Source organism: Nelumbo nucifera, chromosome 2, assembly GCF_055504915.1.
Source record: "Nelumbo nucifera cultivar China Antique chromosome 2, China Antique-T2T, whole genome shotgun sequence".
NCBI lineage: Eukaryota > Viridiplantae > Streptophyta > Magnoliopsida > Proteales > Nelumbonaceae > Nelumbo > Nelumbo nucifera.
The window spans coordinates 112,095,235-112,111,226 of NC_142650.1; the positions used below are offsets into that span (position 1 = coordinate 112,095,235).

A 15,992-nucleotide genomic window follows, 5' to 3' on the forward strand; every position below is an offset into this window, starting at 1 on the left:
AATTCATGGCAGAGCCAAGTATTTTTTGTTTTGATGACTCCTCTACATTAGAAAATGAAGAAAGTTGCTGGACTTTTGTCAACAAAAAGCCAAAAGGGATAGTTAAACCCATAAGAATAGAAATAGTTGCTTCTCCAAGAATCACTTTCAAGAGATGTAGTGTCCCCAAGAGGAATATGAAAAGAAGGTCCAAAAAGAAGCCTCAGATAGTTTTTGAGGATGAATATGAACAACCCTCAAGGTTCCTTGTTACTCTAAAGGAATATGTTCCAAAAGAAATACTTGATGAAGGCCTAGATGAAGTGGACATTGTCTTAAGCATGCCATGTCATATGATGTCTTGTTAAGAAGAGGATGTACCTATAACTAAAAATGAGGTGGACCAAATCACCTTATAATATAGCTGTCGTTGTTTTCCTTCTACACAACAAACTTTTTCAAGAAAGAAAGCAACTGAAGATGCTGGTAACTTTACTACACAAGTAGAGATTGAAGGAAAGGAGGACAAGGAGCTTATTACAAAAGACAGGACAAATAACTCACAATTAGAAATAACAATTTGAGTTTGTCCTGTATGAGAAGCTAGATTACACATCAAGTATGATGTTCTTGCTCAATTGAAGCATATTCCTATATAGTTAGGTGTTTATGAGGCTTTGCAGCTCTCTCGAGAGTTGAGAAGAGCACTAGTTCATGCATTATTAGATCCTGAACAGTTCAAAGATGAAGTGTATCAGTTGGAGGCACAACCAAGTTCCCCTAAGATTTGTGCCTCATGCATGTCATGCATCTCCTTTGATGATGAAGATTTTTAGCTTGGGACAGAGTATCATAACCATACCTATATGTGTCAGGTATAATGGGTATTACACCCATTATTCGAGTACTCCTTGATTGTGGATTTGTAGTAAATCTTTTGCCCTTAAAGACATTGTTGGTTATGGGTATGACACCTCGCCAACTATCCCCTTCGTATCTAACTTTTCAAGGATTTAATTAGAAAGGACAAAAGCCAATTGGTACTATTGCCTTAAAAGTCAAAGTTGGGGACTTATATTCAAATGCTCTATTTCATGTTATTAACCAATGTTTTAAAATGTGGAGGCATGACGCGAGGCGTTCCACTACTTAGAGGCATGAGGCATAGTTTAGAATGCAAGAGGCGTAAGCCTCCTTAAGAGGAGGGGGGTTAGGAGGAGGATGAAGAGGAAGGGGGGATCTCATTTGTTCTTTAATTTTAATAAAAATCTTTTATATTAAGAAGAATAAAGATGCATAACATTAGTTGAAAGGGGGGGTCTTGTTGAAGGGGAGCAAGACCCCCTAACTCAAAAAAAAACAAATTGGGTTGCACTGAAAAGGGGGCGGGGGGGTGCCCCCCAGCCGAAGGGGCAGGGGGCAAACCACTTTCTTCCCCTTATCTTTCGATCCCTTCCCTTTCCTTTCCTTTTCTTTCCTTTTCTCTTTTTTTCTTCTCTTTCTTTTTCTTTCCCTTCCCTTTCTTTTCCTTTCCTTTTTTCTTTTTTCTTTTTTTTTCTGTCTTTTTATATTAGATGTGTATGAGGTGCATGAGGCGTACACCTCTAGCATGCCTCATGAAAAAAAGTGCAAGAGGCGTATGCCTCTTGCACCTAAGGCGTATGCCTCATAGATGTTAGTGCCTCTGGCATACACCTTAGGGCATTTTGGGAGCACCTCACCTAGAGGCGCGCCTCCGGGCGTATGTCTCCCACGCCTTTTAAAACATTGTTATTAACGCAAACACCTCCTACAATGCCCTCCTAGGATTCCCTTGGTTACATACATATGGAGTAATCCCATCAACACTCCATCAATGTTTTGAATTCAACAAAGATGGAGAAATAAAGAAGGTTGTTGCTGACCCTAACCCATTCCAAGGGAAAGAGATGCATTATGCAGATGCCAAATTTTACAAGACTAATGATCTTACTTTGACTTCTCCAAAGAATGGAAACATAAGGGGTAATTTGAATATAGAACACAAACCTCCAACGCATAAGGGTCCATCAAAGACCACCAAGATCATATTTTAAGAGCCAAAACTGCTAATTGGCTCTAAGCCTAAAGTTATCTTTAGGTACACTCCCAAGAGTCAAAGATGCCAAGGGAAGAAAGCCCTCACATCACTACAAGATTCCATAACAACATTAATGACAAGCTATACCTGTCATTTGAGAATTGATCAATCAATCCCATAAACTTAATTAATAGTATCAACTTCTCTTCAAAATAGGAAAGGGAAAAATAAGCAGGTTGCCCTTCGAAGTTCAAGCCCTTATCATTTATGGCTATGAACAAGGGAAATTATAATCCTATTTGTAGTGATGCGACATCAACTTCAGGGATCTCAATACTCACAAATCTTGAAAAGGCTATTTTTAGCCAAGAGGAAGTAAAGCCTCGAGTATCTGTGTTCAAATGGCTTGGAGGCTTGAAAGGTTTTGAACAAAATGAAAAAACAAAATGAGTTTATATCTTCAACTGACTCGTAATACCATCCCAAAAGATTGGCAAAGATAAGAAGAAAGTTTCAAAAAAGAAAAGGCAACCTAACATTACCATTAAAAAGCTGGAGTAGGGTGGAGAATTCAAAGTAGAAGTCAACTACATCTCCACCAAAGAGCACCGATTTGTAGATCCAAAAGAACAAGGTATGAATCTTATTCAAGACTCTACTACTCAAGTAGAATTACAAATAGAAGGTACAAACCTTGACTGTGGGAATTTTGAACAGATAGAATCTTCAAAGGAAGAGGAAACTCGACCTATTAAAGCCCTTCCTAAAGATGAAAGTCCCGAAGAAATCAAGGAGGCTCAACAAGAACCACCAAAGATTGAAGATGGAGGCCAAGCAACTGTAGACGAGCTTCAAGAAATCAACCTTGGAACTATTGAAGACCCCAATCCCATTTTTGTCATTGCTTTACTCACCAAGAAAGAGTTAAAATTGTATGAATCTATACTTGAAGAATACAAGGATGTCTTTTCTTGGGGATATCAAGACATTCCAGGAATAGATCCAAAGATAGCTGTACATAGATTATCTATTTCTAAGGATAAGGATCTTGTTAAACAATCTCAACGTTGCTTTAGACCTAAGCTTATTGTACAGATTGAGTCCGAGGTTGAAAAATTAACAAATGATGGTTTTTCCAGAGAAGTTAAATGTCCTACATGGCTTGCTAATATTGTGCCTGTAAAAAAGCAATTTTAAAAGATTTCAGTAAAAACTATTGTTTGGGGCCAAGGCTTAGGTTGGAAAACACCCCCTCGGTAAATTCTGATTAAATTATGTAATATATATGTATTGTACTAAGTACTAACTAAACAAGGTTCATATGTTTCTATTTTAGTAGAATTTTGGAAGTCTCAAGCAAAGAACCTAGTTTTAGTTAGTGCATGTACAACAGTGACTTTTTTGTTAGGCAATTCTGGAATTTGGATGGTAAATGCAAAACTTGAAGTTCACTTATTTATGAAAGGGCTCAATGGTTGGATTTTTCAACTCTGTATTCTAATTCTTTCTTTGGCTCTTGATGTACTAGCTAATGCTTGGGAGGAGGAGGATGAAATTGTTTTGATAACTTGCCGCCTCGAAAATCCAGATCTAGACATGGTCAGTGGAACTGTAAAAGAAAAGCTTGAAAATTTCAATAATGAGCTGTAAGACATCCTGAATTCATGACTGACCTATAAAATATTTGCATCCTCATTTTTCTTCATGGTGTTTTCTAACTTAGTTCTGTCAGGTATGAGATGAGATTCAATATGAAAACTGGTCTTGCCTCGCAAAGGAAACTGTCAGCATCTGCTGTAGATTTTCCTCGAATAAACGAGAATTATACTGGCAGGTTTGCCTCTGCCAACCTTGAAATTTTGGAGATTGGGTATCAAATAATATACATGTGGAAGAACACATTAATATTCAGCAAATTTTATATTCTCTTTCAAAAGATATATGTAAGAATTTATGATTACATTGTTTTATAGATCTGGATAAACATTTCGAACTTTCTTTGATTTTTTTTATTATACATGTTGAAACTTGAATATTTTGAGATGTTCATTTTATCCTTTTTAAGTTGTCTTCATTACAAAAACTTCATTACCCATTCCCTTCACTAAACTTCAGTTCTATTTTTTCTAGATTTCTTGTCTCTAGTAGTTTTTGATCTGCATTTACATCATTACATGACTTATTTGGGGATGTTCTCGTCATGGTTTAATCTTGGCCAAAAACTTCTTTCTTGAGTGGTTGAGATGGTTGGCTATATGAAGTTGCTTATGGTAGATGCATCCATTTGAAATTCCTTGATCTTCAGGTTATTTAATCCTTGACTGTAAAACATGTTTTTTTTTTATCATCTTGTTAAAGTTTTGAAGCACTTCTTTGAAGAATTTATATTCATCATCCTGTACTCAAATTATCTTGCATGATATCAGGAAGCAACGGTTTGTTTATGGAACCATACTGGATAGCATTGCAAAGGTGACAGGGATCGTGAAGTTTGACCTCCATGCTCAACCTGAGAAAGATAGGACAAAGCTTGAAGTTGGAGGAAATGTTCAGGGCATATTTGACTTGGGGCCTGGAAGATTTGGTTCAGAGGCAATTTTTGTTCCTCGTGAGCCTGGTATTTCTTCTGAAGAAGATGATGGTTACTTGATATTCTTTGTGCATGATGAAAATACTGGGTAACTCTCTTCTCTTTCTGCCCCTCTCCAACAGCAGTACCAGTGCCACAATTTTTTTCCCTAGTAACCATGTTCATCCAATTCATGACTGTTAACTTGCAAAATTCCAGATCTTCTTTCTTTTACAGGATTTTCCTTTAAAATCTAGAAAATGAATTTTATATATTTCCTATATCCCATACATAGTTTTCAAGGTGCCAAGGTGAGGCTAGGCGAAAGGGGGGTGCCTTGTCACCTAGATGCCTAGGCGATGGATTTTTTTTTCTGTAAAAAACATAGATCCTAGGGTAGTTCCCCAGGTACTATAACCATATTTCCTTAATGATTATTCATAGTTTTCATAAGAAAAGTATAGAGTTCATGTTAAAGTATAGAAAATCAACATATTTATGAGAAGAAAAAGAAGGAAAAGAAAACTAAAAAAATATAGGGGCTGAACCCTTATTTTTGTTTAGGAAAAGGAGAAAAGAAAAAGTAGTAGTAGTCGTAGTAGTAGTAGAGGCGTCACCTTGACAACTATGATCCCATAAGATCCTGGTTTTTATCCTTTGTTCATAAGCAAGAACCAAATCCGAGAGGTGAGAGACATGAAATATGAATCATACTCTAAGTGATGAGTTAGAGATACAAATTATGAATTCACAAAAAAATATCTTCCCAGAAAGAGAGGAATACCTGCCAAGAAATTAAAAATGACCAAGCAGATATTGCACTAATCTAATGTAATAAATAATAGATGCCATTATTCTCTCCCTCAAGTTGACATAAAGTTAATGACATTGGACGTTATCCAATAAGAAATTTATACAATTTATTCTATCATGTCTTTGTAAAGGAAGAACTAAATCTATAAAGTTGGTTACAATGAAGGAAGGTAGATGTGACATATATACAACACCAATTTTCTGGTTGAGTTTTTTTAAAGAAGGAACCCAAAAGACCAAGTAATCTTTCATGTATCTGTATAATGGTGGACCCAAAAGGACCTCCTTTGTTCTTTCTCATCATGGGGAAAATTTCAGCCTAAAAGCCCCTGCCTTGTGTCCTAAGTAAATGCCTTTTATTTTAGAAGTAAAACCTTAAAATTTTTAAGAATGATAAAAACACTTTCCAGTCTTAATATAACTCCCTAAAAGCTTCTACTGCTTGGTCAAGCATATGGCTGATGTCAAATAGGGAGTGAAGATGTGGTGAATCTATAGGAACTGATGGATGGTCTGGATTGGCCATATCAGCCCTAAACATGGTATAAATAAGACAAGTTGTGTAGAAAAAAATCCCTGATTGACCCTATTAGGGAACATTTCCCATAAATATTTATATATACATGTAGATAAAAAAGATTTTTATTTAGAAAAATTAGTCTAGATTTGGGTATACAAGTTTTAAGTTCAAGTCCCATGGAAGTCATTTTCATGATTTTATTTAGAATATCAAAAACCAATTATTTGGTCTTGAATAATCTAGATATATTACTTATATAATTAAAATTAAAATTCAGATCTAGGTACATTCAATCTGAATCTGACTCATTTATAAACATACCCCAACTCCTAAGTCAAGATCACCTGCTGTGATCCATTGAATCATGTAAAAGGTTGGAAAATGTCCAAATGAAGGGAGCAAAATAGCAATAAATGGCATTCCTTCATGGGACCAGAAATTTGGGTTGTTTCCTGGCCTGATAACTGGTCTAGGTCTATGTTCATCTAATAGTGTATTGACTTGGTTAATCTTCTCTTATTCTATACATGAAACAAATTTACTGTGTATATGAAAAGTTTGTGTTTATTCTTTTCAGAAAACATATTTCTATGTTTTTAATTATTCTTTAGGATTCTTTTTTTTTTTCATTTTCTTCTATTCTTGCAGAATGGATTGTTGGTGAATAGCCAGACTATTTGATTCATCACCCACCAGTCTGGGTCTTGTACCATGAACAATTCATTTGCTGTCACCCCCTTTATTTTCATTCTTGGGCTCATGCATTGCGGGAACAGTCCTAGGACCAAAATTGCGGGAACATTCTGTAACCAGACTTAATATCTGATTTTCACAAGTCCCATATGATGATTCATTGGTTTGAGCACTCAAATTGTTAAATGTGAAGAGTCAGAATATCATTGTAACTCTAAGAGGACCAAAATTGCATTTTTCCTATTTTTCAAAAATTATTGATATTTAATCCCTTGAAATAGGTTAGATTGTCAAAATGTTCATCTTCCATGCATCATATATGGTTTAATGTTATTTGTGAGTTGTATTGTGAGCAGAACCTTGACTGTTATTTTCATGTTCGTTTTTTTTTTTTTTTTTTTTTTTTTTTTTCTGTTGACAGAGCTCTTGCTACTAAAATTCTTGCCTGTTTAAATCCAAGTAGGAAGCTTAATTACCATTGCAATGATGGTAAGGCTTGAGGTTTACCTTTTCGAACTTCCATTTTTGCAGAAAATCAGCAGTCAATGTAATAGATGCAAAAACAATGTCAGCTGATCCTGTTGCAGTCGTTGAGCTACCTCATAGGGTTCCATATGGCTTCCATGCATTTTTTGTGACAGAGGTCAACCTTACTGTTTCATTAGTCAATAAATGTCTATATTCCATCTAATTCTTTCATAGATTAGTTGTTCTTGCTGATTTAAGAGATAAACGATGATTAATGCTGTTGTTTCACTTGTATCTTGTGATGCCAAAGAGAACTGATTTTAAATGATATAATTGCCTCCTAAGCTATTATCATTGTGTTCTTATTCTAGCAAGAAGTGTCTTAACACTGGTCAGTGTTAACTTTGCTAAGGGGAAGTACATGTATGATCTTGGAACTTAGCTTATTTTTTCGTACAAAAAAAAAGCAAGGAAACTTACTGATAAAATTGCTAGTACTCTATCCATAGACATTTCTTGGTCTAGTTGGTTTGCATTTTTTCTGTTCTATAAAATGTTCCCTGGAAATTAGTTTCACTTGTTTTTCTATTCAGTTCTTGTCACTTCTCTTTTTTTTTTTTGTAAATTCTTTTCCTGAAGTAGATGGTTGGATATCTAACAGGAGCAAATTCAGGAGCAAGCAAAGCGCTGATCATAAAAAAAAAGTTCAAATGGTAGAAAGTTGATGTAGTGAAAGGCTTTCGCAGTCTTATTTTTTTATGTCCAAATGTTGCTATTACCACTTCAAGGTACTCTACCACTGTTGTATCTATCTTCTGTCTGTAAGAATAAACTTCTCTGTGAAAGACACCCATAGACTCACAAGACATAGCATGTGATTCTAGGTTTCATGACTTTTTAATAAAAATTGCCTTATATTTCATATTTCTAGAACTAATACTGGAATTGCAGGATGCTGTCTTGATTTTCCTCATTATTGGTAAATGCCTCATTTTAATATTTTTTCTACATAGTTGTAGTTTCTACATTTGGCATTGATGAAATAAAAAGTAGGCCTACCCGGTTCTACCGATTTACTTGGCCTCTCATCTGGTCTAGGTTTTGCTGGCTGGGCCTGGCTTAGAGAAGTTATTGGTGGGCCAATTTAGCCCCCTATCTTTTCCTCTTTGCCAGAAAAACCATTGGGTCAGTGACTAATTGATCAAATGCTGGTGCTAAATATTTTATATTTCTTATCAAAACAGCACTTTCACTTTTGGCAGAGTATGAGTGTAATCATTACTGGGATAAAATAAGCATTGCATCAACAACTAAGTTTTTGTTTCTGGTTACTTGCACATCTCAGTTGTTTGGAATATGCAAATTTAACTTGTGATTGGATGATAAATATTCACTTCTCTGGATAGTCCCCCCCCTCCCCACAAAAAGATATTCAGTACTGGATCAAGGACTGAAGCTACATATAGGGAGTGACGAGAAGCTCAAAAGGAAAAAAGGGGGGGAATAGGAGTAGGAGTGTCAGTGGACCGGTTTTGGGTTGGACTCCGTTCAAATCGAAATCAATTTAGACGGATTAGACGAACCAATAAGACATTGAATTTGGACAGACTGGACAGACCAATGACATTGGATTGGACCTGGTCCGTCCATAATAAATTTATATTGGATTGAGCCAATATCTGATCCATTGATAGAAGATAAGAACATAGGTGTCAATGGACTAGGTTTGAGTTGAAACTCAATCTAAATTAACAGGAATTTGAACAGATTGAACAGTCTCTTGACCGGTTCAAAATAGTCCAAAATATACATCGGACTAGATTGGACCAGGTCTATTTGAAATGAACTCACATTGAGCTGGATCGGATTGGACCAAATCCAGTCCAATTGACACCCCTAAATAGGAGATCTACCACATCACCAGCCAGCAGAGACCCCTCCCCATACCATGCTATAACCACATCCACAGAAGACAGCCAAGCCCTACTCATGTAAAGAGAACCCAGACGATGACACCATTCTCTCAAGGAATAGGACTCCGCTGATGTAAAAACCAGTAAACCACCCCCTGAGCCAGGGGCAACAGCACTCTTAACCAAGGTTCAAAATATTGTTATGCTTGATATGCCGGTAGGGGCGTATTGGGTGAATCAATACCTTGTTTTTACTTTTTTTTTTATTTTTTTCAAAACCGATTTAAGGGGCTGGTTTAGGACCCTTCCACTCCCTGAACCGGTTAGACCCCTGATACACACACTGTAGGGGCATATCGGAGAGGTCCCAGAACGATACGTATCGACCTATACGGGCTGATACATGCCAATACTTAGAACCTTGCTCTTAGCCACAAACATTAACATTAATGTCGCAAGAAGAGCAAAACACCTCATCTGACAACCAAAAGAAAATGCCAAAGACTCGGACACTTCAGCTCCTTCCACATGCCCATCTTGCACCTCAGTTCACGACTTCTCTTCCTATTCATCCCCTCCACTGATCCCTAGCCTTTCCTTTGCACTGATAACCCTTGCAAACTCACGATACACAATTTTTTCGTATTATGAGTATTGATACTTTTGAACCATGATACAAATTACTTTAGATATTGCCATTTATTATTGCATTCTCAAGACTCCTTCCAACAAGTATATAAGTTCCAAGTCATTTCTTTAAAGGTAGACTCCTATACCTTCAGTATGCAAAAAGTGCGTCATTACTGTAAAAACCTACACAGAAACTAAGACCAAAAGCAAGAAGCTTCAATTGAAGCCTCCTTCCAATTTCTGGCTTTGAGCTTCCATTTTAGAACCCTTAAGTATTTCTTGAATGAATTAGTCATACAGTGTTGTTAGACTTGAGTTGGACACAACTTGATTTCCCTCAGTGTCATGGACGAAAGTAGACCTGTTCATGGGCCAAATAGTCCAACAGGCTGGCTAATATTTTATACAATAAAAAATGTATCAATAATATATAAATATATATAATTTTTCTTCTCTTTTCTCAAGGTACAGTGAGATCTTTCAGTATTTTTGAGTTCTGAGGCCGTTTAATATAATGAAATCAGTTCTGTTGCCCAATTTCTAGGCTGGGCTTTGGGCTTTATATGGGGCCAGGCTCGGGCTCAGGCTTGAATATATTTTGTTAAAAAGGCAAAGTCTGGATTAAACCCAGCCCAGCCATCCCGTGAACAGGTCTTATTGAAAGGTCCAACCCATGGTTCAAAGTATTGATATGATATGCCCCGTATCAGGCATATCATATCATATCTTTTGAAAAAAATACGCTTTGAAACGCCTGTTTCCAGGGGTTTCGGAACCCCAATTTTTTTTAATAATAAAAAACATGTTCTTAGCTTCTCAAAAAACTAAAGTTTGAAAAAAAAACTAAAAAAAATATAGTTTCAGCCATTTCTTAGTATCGATACAATACGGTCGATATGCGTATCATATCAATACTTTGAACCTTGATTTAACCATCTGGTTCAGTTTAATTATTCAATTCACTTAATTAAAAAAAAATAAAAAATAAAAAATAGCAAATAGTTCAGAACTGATCTTTTAAACTTTTATATAAAAATAAGATTGAAGCAGTAAATATCGTCGGTTGTTATCATAGCTTTACACATGTATTTGAGGTAGGTTTGATGAAGTCAAAATTTTTAATAACTTGGAAACCTAAAAACTGTTTACTGTTTGGATGTTTATATGTTTTGAAAGTTGGGGCACACTCTTTGTTCAATTTTTAATAACTTGGAAACCTAACACTCGTCAAACATGTTATTAATGAGGCACACTCTTTGTTCAATTTCTGTAGTTGCTGGAAGGGTATGGAGATATAGTGTTACCAAATAGGCTTTCAAAACTCATGTCCATCTTTAAAGCCTATAAGGCTGTGTTTGGTTTTGAAGGAAAAAGTAGGGAAAAGTAGGGAAACCTATACAAGCTTTGTATAGGTTTCTCTACCTTTTCCTTCCTTTCCCTACCTTTTCCTTCAAACCAAACATAGCCTAAAGGAAATGCTAGGAATCAGTGGAAGGGATGAATAGTTGAATTCTTTTTTCTTTTCTTCATGGGCCACACAACGGGGGTAGCCTGTCACATATACCCATTAACCCCCTGGAGACAAAAGGGATTTGGTCACAAGTATCTACTATAACCAGTCAGAGAATTTACCAACCGAACCACCAGTGGTTGAGTTCGGATCTGTTCCCTACAGAGTACTCCTGACACCAATCTCACAGAACATCCCAACCATATACTGGGAACATCTCCCATACCTGTGTGTTGTTATTCATGGGAGATGTTTCAAATACACAGCTGATTTGTTTTGTGAGGTTGGTGTGAAGAGTGTTCTGTGAGAAGCAAATCCTGATTCCCGTTAGTTGATTTTTGAGTTCCATTTGTTCATAATGCAATTTGATTTGCACTGGCAAAAATGCATAAGAATGCAAGATAACATCAGTTCCCCACATGTACATCTCAGTGTACATTGGGAACATCTCCCATACATGTCATTGGGAGATGTTCCCAATACACAGTTAGAATGTGCTGTGGGGCACGGGTCCTATGTACCGCGGAGGTAAATTCTAAGATACAATTACTTGGTATAATGGTAAAATCTTGGATTGTCAAGCAGGTCTGAGGGCAGCCACTCTGCAAAAAATGCCATAATTAGGACTGTTTCCAGTCTACCCCTTCCATAGTTTGGACCAGACATTGGATAATGGCCTGTATCTGCACTGCACTACAAACAAGCAAAACAGAGTGAGAACTAAAACAAAAATAAATCAAAATTTGTACTCAATTCTTTTGCGCCAGTACAATGCAATTGAGTGAGAACAAAATGCTACATCATTTTTTAACTGTCTAAACAGCTATAGCCTTGGATATTAAACCACGAGGCGTCCCATAAAAGGGTGAAATCATGTTCCTTTTCCGTCCTCTTTTCATGTCATACATTTCACCAACCGCCCCTGCCATGATGGGAATCATGAGGGTTTAAACTAAAAAAAAAAAATAACATAAAGTGGTGGCTGGAATACACTGTTGATATAGACCAAGCACTGGACACAGCCAATTCAGTAGCTACGCTTTATATGAATTAGTCATGTTATCCCTCTACATATATAGCCAAAAGTGTCCTGTATTCTAGAAAATTATTCAAGCCAGCCATCCATTTATGTCAGACAGCCTAGAATAGGTCCAAGGTTGATCATAGAGCATGGGAATTGATTGATGTTTTTTCTTTCTGTTTTGTGTGTGTAGTGCAGTAATGAGCATGCCTTCCACTATCCTACACATGTAAAGATGAGGATAATCACAATTAAAACTAATGAATCCCCTGCATATTAATCAAGCCATTATAGTTGGTTTTTTTACAAGAAAAGCTTTGACTGCTTTATAACAACACTGTACAGTGTCAGTACTACAGTGTCCATCCTAGTGGAAGTTTCATAATTCTGTCTTGAACTTGTGGAAGAGATGGTACAATTCCGATTTCATATCCAGCATCAAATGGAGTTTTTTATACTCCATTAGTTTGAATGGAGAGGTATGTTTCCAAGGGTTCAGGTCAGTCTGGATTCACTGGATTGGAAATTTGGGTCGGATTAAAATATGAAAACTTGAACCATTTAACAGTGTTTCTATGATCTGATTAACTAGATGGTTGGCGTTAAATCTAAATCTATCCTATACACAAATGAATTAGTAGATCGAACATATCCAATGGGAGGGGTATAGTTACAGCTTAAATCAAGTGATTCAAAATTTAAGATCAGTCATTAACCGGGTCCGTTGGTAAGGGTTGATTTTGATAAGCCTATTTACAAACCTTCTACTAACATTCCGCTGCCAAAATAAATAATTAAAAATTGGGTAAATTGCAGATTAGTATCCTGCATTTTGGGTTTAGTCTCACTTGGGTACCTGAATTTCAAAACGTGCCAATCCAGTATCTCAACTCTTAACACATCATGGTTTAGTCCAAAATTGTTAACCGCTGTTAAGTAGCACTTGAAAAGATGCAAATGCCCTTTGGGTGTCATCTAATTTTCTTATTAAACCATCCAAATGCCCAAATCTAAATGTCCTTCAAGTTGTTCACCACTTTTTTAGTTCAATCTTGATTCTTGCGGAAGAAGATGATGAATGGACTTGTTCATGGGCCAGGTTCAGGCTTGGCCTTTGCCAAAATTTGAATGGGCACAACTCGAAGCCCAGGCCTGAACCCCTACCCCGTAAACAGGTCTAATGATGAACAATGTCTTATTTCAAAGGGTAATTTGACATTTTTAAAAGTTTAAAATCACACCATGTCATCATGTGATACAGATAAATGACGGACTACTAACGATAGGTACTAAATTAGGACATTTTGGGGGTTCATCAGATTCTAGATTGGCATATTTTCAAATTTGGGTACCAAAGCAATACTAGGCCCAAAGTACAGGGTACTAATATGCAATTTATCCTTAAAATTTTAATGGGACACCAATATAGAAAGTCCATACAGTTTTGTTAACATGAACCTTATTGTTAATAACAAGGCTTTCAAACCATCCGTTGATCCAGATGGTCAAGTAGTTCAGCTTGAAAATCATCCAAACAATTGGTTCCATTTCATCCTTGTATTGTTCTTTTGCCAAAAGCCATTGACTTGGTCAGTGATCCATTGACCTAAGTGGTCGATCTATTTGACCCGAACAATGATTTTTATCATTTTTAACTATTTTTTAATCTTTCAAATTTCAACAGACAATTCACTCGGACCAAGTGGTCAAACTGCTGATTGGAAATCGGTGGCCAAAACGGTCCCGGTTTTGGATTGGTTTTTAAAGCATTGGCTAATAATGTCCACCATCGTCACCATCCAAGTATAACCTCAACAAGTTGGTTAGCAAGAAAGTTGGATCCCTTCATTTCACTTTCATGAACTCCATATCTTCTCTTAGCACAAGCCCTTAAGTATTCGTATGCCTTAATTCATTTTCTAGTGACATTGTTTATAAACATTCCTTTCTCTCTTACAACTTTTGACCCTTGTCTTAGTGGTCGTTGTTTTGTGATGTTGCCTCTCCTAGTAGAATGAAGACAGATGTCCTCAATTGCACTAATTGAGTAGGAAAACATGTCTTGCATCAAGGTTCAGTATCGATGCATATTTCAACGTATTGGCTTTTTAAGGGAAATTAATAGAGTGATGTGTAGATGGGAATCCTAGAGAACGCTACTAATCCCCCTGGGAATCTATAGCCCAGTCCGGATGAGCTGGAGACAAAATCATATACACTCGGCTGAATTACCTATCACAGTTGAATTCGACAGTACTGTGGACTCCATTCAACCGTGATAGATAGTCTATGTTTTTGTCTCCAGCTAATCCGCTCCCTCATAGCCCTATGTATGCATCATTACTCAAATCTGCTGCTATTTTGACTCCTGTCATCCCTAAGAAGATCGTAATTGCTGAGAAAGACCCATCTCTATGTTGAGGTGCACCTGCTATCTTATTAATAGAAGAAGAGATCTATAAATCCTTGGGTCCATTGAAGTTTGCCCTCATTGGTATCCTTGAGATTAAGGAGTTTCTGGTAAGAACTTTTCATCTAAAGAAGAACCTGGGTAATTAAATTTGTTGATTTTGTTGATGAGGAAGATTTTTTAAGGGTTTGTTTGCATGAGTTTTTTCAGATTAAGGATTATCACTTTTATTTAAATGGTTTGTACATTGTAGTGTTTAATCTTGGAATTGAACCCTTTATAGTACTGATTTGGATTTCATTCCCCCAGCTGATTGCCAATTTTTATAATGAATGCTTCCTACGAGCCATAGCAAAATTTGTAGGTCAAGTGCTCAAGATTGATTCTACTATCATGAATTTTAGCCGCACAACCAAATCAAGGTTTGCATATAACTTGACCTTTTGAAGGAGAATCCTAAAAGTCTTTGGATAGCACTGGACGGGATGGATTTTGGCAACCAGTTATTTATAAGAATCTCTCAGATTATTATAACTTTTGTAGCAGGGTCAATTGCACAAAAACCCTTTATCGCTTGAAGAAAAAACATGATGTGAAACAAGATGATAAAGAAAAGAGGATACGAGGAAGGAAGCAGATACTGGTGCTTAGGGGCAGAGCCAAGGGAGACCCGGGGAGCCATGGCCCCGCTTATGGTCCAAAAATCCCCACTCTTTCATGTATATATTTTCCTCCTCGCCCCATTCTCCACCCCAATTAGGCCTCGTAATGGCCGATTCATATTTATTCTCCCTCACCCTACCCCCAATCCACTTTAGGTTTTGGCCCCCTTTACAAAAAATTCATCTCTCTATTAACTCATAGTGTTCTCAAGTTGGGGATCCTAATGACCAACTTGCTATTCTTGGGGACATTTAAGGTGTTCAGGAAAATGACTATGAACAATGGTGTAGATCAGGACAGACTTGTGAGTCCTTGAACAATATGAGAAGAAATCAACAAAAGGTATTTGACAAAATGCCAATAGGGGACAGAAAAGGAACATGAGAATCATGCATCAGAAGGTAATAAGGTAATAAGAATCTCTCTGACACAGTATTGCAAGAGATGGTGAAAACAGAACAAACAAATGATGAAGAGTGCAATGATAATAAGCTGTATTTTCCTTAGTCAAGGGTAAATCAATGAAGTCGTGACAATCAGGAAATTGTAATCCATGACAATATGCACTTCCATTTTTAGTAGATCCTGTTGTTATAGAGTTAAGAGTGTTCTTAATGATATATCGTGATGACCTTTGTTTATATAGCCACTTTGCAAAGAAAGGTGATTCTATGGGTGAGAACTTGATTAAAACTGCTACACCCATGTTTTAAATAACGACTTGGAAATGGAACCGTTTTGGCC

The 15,992-nt window shown here is 36.7% G+C and overlaps 1 protein-coding gene across 1 annotated transcript in view; it reads left to right on the forward strand.

Moving 5' to 3' along the window:
• The window catches only part of CCD1 (carotenoid cleavage dioxygenase 1), a 30,452-nt gene extending 22,414 nt beyond the window's left edge, over nt 1-8,038 (forward strand). The window contains exons 10-14 of the mRNA XM_010242956.3: nt 3,567-3,684; nt 3,771-3,872; nt 4,465-4,716; nt 7,165-7,276; nt 7,763-8,038. Coding sequence (XP_010241258.2) covers nt 3,567-3,684; nt 3,771-3,872; nt 4,465-4,716; nt 7,165-7,276; nt 7,763-7,792 — 614 coding nt within the window. The 3' untranslated portion in view covers nt 7,793-8,038. The remainder of the gene's footprint in view (nt 1-3,566; nt 3,685-3,770; nt 3,873-4,464; nt 4,717-7,164; nt 7,277-7,762) is intronic.
• The last annotated feature ends 7,954 nt before the right edge of the window (nt 8,039-15,992 follow it).